The 7,219-nt window shown below is 42.8% G+C and overlaps 1 protein-coding gene across 1 annotated transcript in view; it reads left to right on the forward strand.

The window, feature by feature from the left end:
- Positions 1-7,219, forward strand: part of RLIM (ring finger protein, LIM domain interacting) — a 30,587-nt gene that overhangs the window by 14,166 nt on the left and 9,202 nt on the right. The window contains exons 2-3 of the mRNA XM_018562541.1: positions 170-364; positions 6,182-6,271. Of these exons, the coding sequence (XP_018418043.1) occupies positions 196-364; positions 6,182-6,271 (259 nt within the window). The 5' untranslated portion in view covers positions 170-195. The remainder of the gene's footprint in view (positions 1-169; positions 365-6,181; positions 6,272-7,219) is intronic.

Consider the following 7,219-nt stretch of genomic DNA (forward strand, 5'->3'; position numbering starts at 1 on the left):
GGAGAGCAGGTTGTGCAGAGGGGGAGGGGGGGGGGGGGGTGGGGTCTTATAGTGCCACTGACCGCCAGTCATGAAGGGAATGGTTAGGGAAGGGTTTAAAGTTGCAGTGATCATGCACGTTTTGCAAACTTTCCTTGCTTTGTGTGTTAACACAGTTTTTGTTAGACAGGTTCACCTTTACATCCATCAGTTAACATGGAGAGTGCCGATTCTACCGGGAAAGGAAGTGCTGAACAGTCAGATTCTCAACGCCAAAGTCAGATGGACCGGTTGGACAGAGAGGAAGCTTTCTATCAGTTTGTGAATAATTTGAATGAAGAGGATTACCGGCTCATGAGGGATAATAATTTACTAGGAACCCCAGGTACTCATTTCAAATGCAACCCTTAAAGAAGAACCCTGGGGGGGAAAAAACATTTCTTAACCCTTGCAGTGGGGCTGCCCCCCCGCATTGCAGGGATTAAGTGCCCATTTTTGTCTTGGTGCAAAAATAACGTTCTACTCACCTGATCCTTGGAGCTGGCTAGCTGTTAAGCTGTTTGTTGAGCTCTCCCTCCAGAGTTCTTCTTTGGCATAGTTTGTCAGTGGATTGAGAAACTACAGAAAGAAGTCCCATTATGAACACACACTTTTGCCCAAAGGACTTTTTTTCTTCATAAAACACATTTTAAAGTTCTTTGGGAAAAGAAAGCGTTTACATTTGCTTGAGGGTTTTGACCAGGTGCAGTATACATTACGCAATAATTCAGTCCACATTATGGGTTAGTTCACACCAGATGCAGTCCGTTCAGTTTGGCTGCTGCAGCCAAAGTACATCACAATGCTTTCCTATGGGATTTCTGCTGCTCTATTCACACCAGTGCAGTCCGTCCCGACGCAGTCAGAAAAATATTGCTGGCCCTATTTTAGCTGCATCTGATTGCACCGGAACGCATCAAAAATGCATGCAAATGCACTGGAACGCACCTGAAATCCCATTTTACCTGCCGGCCGTTGTAAAAGTACAGCCGGCCGTGTGCTTTCTGGAACTGAGCAGGCGTATTCAAACGTCACGGCAGGTCTGCCCACTCACGCGGGAAACTACCTAAATTTAAAAACAGGCAGCGATACCTGTTAACATACAAGCGATCAGCCGACGGATCGCTTGTATAAGTCGCCGGTCCGGTTCCTAGGTGACAGGGGTCTTGGAGACCCCTAATGTCTCCATAAAGAGGACCGGTCACATCCTCTTTGCGATAAATAGGGGGTTTTCTTAGCCCCCTATGTGATAGCAATAAAGTTAAGTGAAAAAGAATAAAAAAGCACAAAAAATCTTTTAAAGTCCCCCCCATACATACACGCGTGCAAACATATGTCAGGTGTGCATACGTGCGAAAACGATGATTGGGCCCATTACGCCACACATGTTGCATATCGCCACGAACGTCGCGGTGAGAGCAATAATTCTAGGGCCATCAATCACTGATAACACTAAACTGATGAGTGGTAAAAGCTTTTAAAGCGTTGTCTATGGTCGATTTTGGGTATGGCAATTTTAAAGCTTGACATGTTTGGTGTCAATTTACCTGACGTGACCCCGTATTTTATATTGTACCAAAAAATTGGGTAATAATAAATGTTTCCGAACATGTAAAAAAAAAAACGTTTTTTTTTTTACAAAATGTTCAGTAATTTTTCCTTAATATATTAAAAAATAAAAACCTAAGTGGTGATTAAATACCACCAAAAGAAGGCTCTATCTGTCCCCAAAAAAGGGTATAAAATTCATTTCAGTACGGCGTTGCATGACGGAATAAATGTCAGTCAAAGTACCGCAGCGCTCAATACTGAAAAATGGCCTAGCCAGGAAGGGGTGGTAACACCTGGTCAGCAAGTGTTTGAGCAAGAAACAAAAACGCATAATTTGCGGTTAAATCATGGCAAATCGCATTGCAGACGCGCGCTGTTCTGGTGTGAGCTAGCCCTCAAACACATTTGTAGAAGCAATTTTAATTTCAAATACCAATGTGTTCACCTTAATACCCCCGTTGTGTCCCCAACAACAAAAAACTAGTAGCATACTGTATTTCTGTAATCAGAGAATGAATTCTGAGAATAATTCAAAAAGGTTTCATAATGGCGGCCTTTTAAACAAATGCGTTTGAACGTATTGGCGCCCTTTTACAACGGGTTAGCCGATTTTATCGCCCTCATTAAACAATAGTATAAAGTATGAATTTCAGAATACAATAACTTTAAACTTGCACATGAAATGCTAATATTGCTAATCCCAAAAGACATTTGCCCATTTACCACCTCGGTCTGCCTTTTAGGGTAATGCACGGTGGGTTTTCTTTTTATCAGGATTTAAGATTGTTTAAAATGTTTCTACATTTTTCTGTAAATTTGAAATATATTGTGTTTTTTGTTTTTTTTTGTTTTGTTTTTTAAGCCAATGCGAAGGGCTCTTCAGCTGTTTCACTAAGTTCTAAAGTCACAGCATATACTAGGATACATACTAGTGGGTTTTTTATAATGCAATCAAAGCTTACTTGTAAAAATCCTTTTTATGTAGTGAGCGCTGCCTTCTGTCTGCTCATCACTTTCAACAACTTCCTGGATTCTCAGTGTGCTTTGCGTCTCTTTCCCTGCTGATGTGATGCAATCTCCATTTCTCAAAACGACATATCCCATCATGCATTGCTTCCAGCAAACAATGATAATGTTACATTGTCAGCGTTTCCTGTGTTTACTGTGAGAGAGGGGGGGAAAGAGTTGTTGTAGTTTGGATAGCAGGCTTGGTGACACAAGGAAGTACATATTCTCAGGGCTGAGTGAAATTGTGAGTGCCGATGGGCATCTTTAATAAGTAAGTTTAGACTGCTTGGGCGACATTTTTTTTTTAGCAGTGGGATAGAATGTAAATGTATGGAAATATAGAAATACATATTTATTTTTAGTTTTTGACCATCAATACCCTTTAATTGTCTCTATTTACAGCTTGCTATGAGCAATGGCTTGTTTACATGCTTTATTGCTGCAATTTAAGAACATAAGTGAGCTAGTCAGAGCAATGATTCATCTCTAATTAGACAGCTTAGTCCAAAAATACTGGGGGGTCCATGGAATTCGTTGTCGTATAGTAAAAGAACAATTACAGACACGCACGCATGTTGCTTCCCTGTACTTAGAATATGAAGCCTGCCATGGTTTTCTCTTATTAAAATGTTACTTGCTTGGCTGTTGTTGATCCAGTGACTTTAATCTGTATTCTTTCTCTGGGTCAGTGGCTCAAAGTATTGAAGCCAGAGACAGCCAAGCAAATAGTATTTTAGGAGCTCTGCAATGACTGCCTCCTTATTTCAGAGTACAGGTATCCTTAACCCCTTCGCGACCAGTCACGTACATAGTACGTCACTGGCAGCGGGCCAGTTTAAACAGACTCTGTACATTTGTAAAGCCGTTTGTCGGCTTCACAATAGATTTGATTCCGGCAACTCAGCTGTTGCCAGATCACTTCTACGTGCTGGTAAACTGTCTGCCTGACACCCCTCACCGTGTTTTCTGCGCTCCATTGCCCCTCCTGCGGGCCCAGGACCGGGGGGTGGGGGTTGCTGGGTGGAGACCGCCCATTTACCAATCTCTCTGTTCTATGGGACCGGGAGCGACACGTATTGCATCACTTCCGATCCCATCGTTGTCAGCGCTGGGCTCCTGAAGCCCAGCAATAAGCTATTGAAGTGTGATCTGCACTTCAATAGCTTAGAGTGTAAAGGTGATGCTAGGGGTCTTTTTGACCCCCAGTTTCACCTTTTAGAGTACCTGTCGGCACCAATCTGCTATCACATGGGGGGCTTGAAACGAAATGTAAAAATAATTTTTGAATTTTTTTTAAAGTCCCCCGTGAGCACGTTTGCCATAACATAAACATGCATCGGTTGCGCCTACATACAAAAGCGACGATGACGCTACACATGTTTGGTATTGCCGTGCATGCCAGAGTGAGAGAAATAATTCTAGGGCCAATATTTATGTGCATCTCTAAACTGATGACTTGTAGGGGCTTTTAAACCGTCGTATATGGACTGTTTGGGCTACTGAATTATGTCGCAGCTTTACGGACGCACACAATTTGTGACCTGGACATGTTGGGTATCTATTTACTTGTTGTAACCTCCTCTTTTATATTTTACAAGACAAATGGTTATTTTATTGTGTTTTGGGGCACTATATTTAATTTAAGTGCATTTTTCACAAAATGTTTGGGTTTGATAAGTTGCTCTGACATAAACTTTTCCAACTGCCGCCATCTTCTTCTACAGGGTCTTGGCTTTCAGAAAATTATATAATGTTTGGGGGTTTAAAGTAATTTTCAGGCCTAAAATGTGGATTATAACATGGGTTCAAAAACAAAAAAAAGGCCTTGGTCACTAAGGGGTTAAAGCAATAAAAGAACCCCACCCCCATTATATAAATTGCCCAGCAAAGTATTTTGCAATTTTGGCCAAACACTTTTTTAGTCGTCATGTTTGCAAACCGCTGCTCCAGCTATGTCAGCGTGGCTTCCCTGAACCTTCTGCACCGATTTAGCCTGTATTGTGCTTGATTAGCCTCAGCAATGTCAGCCATGGTTTGACTGCTCTGAACCTGGAAGTGTTGAGAGCTAAGCGCTTCCGGGTTCAAACTAAACATAGGGGATCTTGGGATAGATGTTCGCTGATCTCCTGTCACTCCATCCTGACAACATAGAAGTTCTGTACACCTAGAAAGATGAGATAAGCCAAGGGACACATGACTGAGGGTCTTGGGAGGGAGGGACTGCACCTTTTACAGTCACCCAATTAAATCACTTTTTCTACAAAGCCGACAGCTCCCTGTAAAAAGGTAAATAAACTCCCAGCAGCTTAAGTGGCTGGAAGTTTGTTTATAAGTCGGTGGTGCTGCTAACATAATCCTTGTGGCAGCAAAAAGGTTAAAGGGATTTCCCCAGTAACAAAGTAAAACTAAATCAAAGTGTGTTAGTCTCTGGCTAATATAGGTACTGATGGGCACCTTGTCATACCTGATCTTGCACAGGACTTTTTAAAAGTTTAGGACTGACTAACTGTACCCAGTTAGTCTGCTTACCTGCCTGTTGGCTACATCACATTCTATAGCCAGTGGTTTTATTTGTAAGCTTAGTGCAGGCACCTCCTGATGCCTACATGCAGTTATCATTTAGACAGTGTGTTCCTATGGCTAGATCAGCCACAGGTAAGCTGTAAAGCGACAGTCGCAGTTTTCTATTTGTAAACCGAGGCTTCCAGGATTGTAGATCTCTATGGTCCCCCCGATCTCATCACCACTCTTTCCTGCAGTAGTGCGAGGTTATAGGGAGATACCAGTAAGCTGCGGGGACTTTGGGAGATCAACACTCTTGAAATTTGCAATTTTCCAGCAGCCTTTAGGGGGCCAGTTCTAGTAAACGGAGCAGAGTTTGACAGCTTAGTCATCGGGAAAGGTTAGTATTTACTGCCTTCTTTTACAGTTAAGGGTTTTTTTAAAAATTAAAAAGCTGTGACAGAGTAGCCAAGTGTAATCTTAAAGGAGAACTATGAGATGAGTGATTTCCACTCACCTCATAGTTCTAGCCGACCTGTGACAATGAGGCTGTCACAGGTCGGCTCAGTAGATCGGGAGGTGAGCGAACACATACCGGCGTTCGCTCACCTCTCGATCATGTCACGGCTCTCTGCTGTGACAGGGAGAGGGCTGGATTCCCCTCTCCGATCTGCCAGCGCTGACTGGCTGAACGGACGGGGCGGGTACAGCTGGCTCTGCCTCTAGATAGGCAGAGCAAGCTGTCACTCACGCAGCTGGGCGGATCCCGTCATCTACGTCGGGATCCGCTCAGGCTGCGGCGTCTCAGTAGACCACGAGCTGTAGCTGGCGGTATACTGAGCTTAGGGTGACGGGAGGACGCTAGTTTGTGTCCTCCCGTTACCCTAAGGAGAACTATGGGGAAAAACACTGACCCCATAGTTCTCCTTTTAAAGTGTTATAGGTATCATGCTCCAAATTATTTATGGAGTGAAAATTGATAACTGATGAACATTTTGCTCTCTTGTTTTACTGAACTAAAAATGTGTAAATTGCAATAATTTTTTGTCCAGATTCTCTGCTTTACACTTGCTTATTTCTGTTATTTTGTACTCTTTCACAGGGGAGATTACTAAAGAGGAGTTGCTGAGAAGATTGCAGCAAATTAAAGAAGGACCACCTCCGCAAAATCAAAATTCAGAAGAAAACAGAGGTACTGAAGTTCGACAGTGTTGTTAAACAATAGCTTTAAAACTGATGTACAGTATGGCAAAGATTTGATGCCCTGCAGATTTTGTAAGTTTGCCCACTTAAAAGGAATGAAAGGTCTATAATTTTTGATCATAGGTGTATTTTAAATGATAGGGACAGAGTATCAACCAAAAATCCAGAAAAACCACATGATACAAATGTTATAAATTGAGTTGCAGTTCAATGAGTAAAAAAGGTATTTGAGCCCCAAGCAAAACATGACTTAGTACCAGTTAGGTAAGACGTTTCTTGTAGTTGGTTACCAGGTTTGCACACCTCCTCAGCCTTGTGCAGGTTTACAATCTTGTCCCGAACGTCCTTTGACAGCTCTTTGGTCTTGCCCATGGTGGTGAGGTTAGAATGGAAGAAAGAATCTGTGGACGGATGTCTTTTATATACATAACGAGTTGTCATTAGGAGCATCTTCTTATATTGACAGGACTAATCTGTGTACCACATCGCCAGCCTGTGGGTGCCAGAATTATTATTGGTTGGTAAGGGATCAAATAGTTATTTTGCTCACTGAACTGCAACTCAATTTATAACATTTGTATCATGTGTTTTTTTTTTTCTGGATTTTTGGTTGATATTCAGTCTCATTTAAAATATACCTATGATAACAATTATAGACCTTTCATTTCTTTGTAAGTGGGCAAACTTACAAAATCTGCATGTGATTAACTACCTCCCGGCCAGCCGCTGTGTATACACGGCCTGCCGGGAGCTTCTTGGATGTAACTGGGCGTGTATACACGTCCTGTTACATCCGCCCGCTCGGGCGCGCCGTGCGGCGCGCGCGAGTGGGAAATCCCCGCTATTTGAAAAGAGGCAGCGATGCCCGTTAATATACAAGCGATCCGCCGGCTATAGAGCCGGCGGATTGCTTGTATGAAGCCCCGAGACGTGCGCC

This window comes from Nanorana parkeri, unplaced genomic scaffold, assembly GCF_000935625.1.
Source record: "Nanorana parkeri isolate BGI_ZX_2015 unplaced genomic scaffold, ASM93562v1 scaffold582, whole genome shotgun sequence".
NCBI classification, from domain to species: domain Eukaryota; kingdom Metazoa; phylum Chordata; class Amphibia; order Anura; family Dicroglossidae; genus Nanorana; species Nanorana parkeri.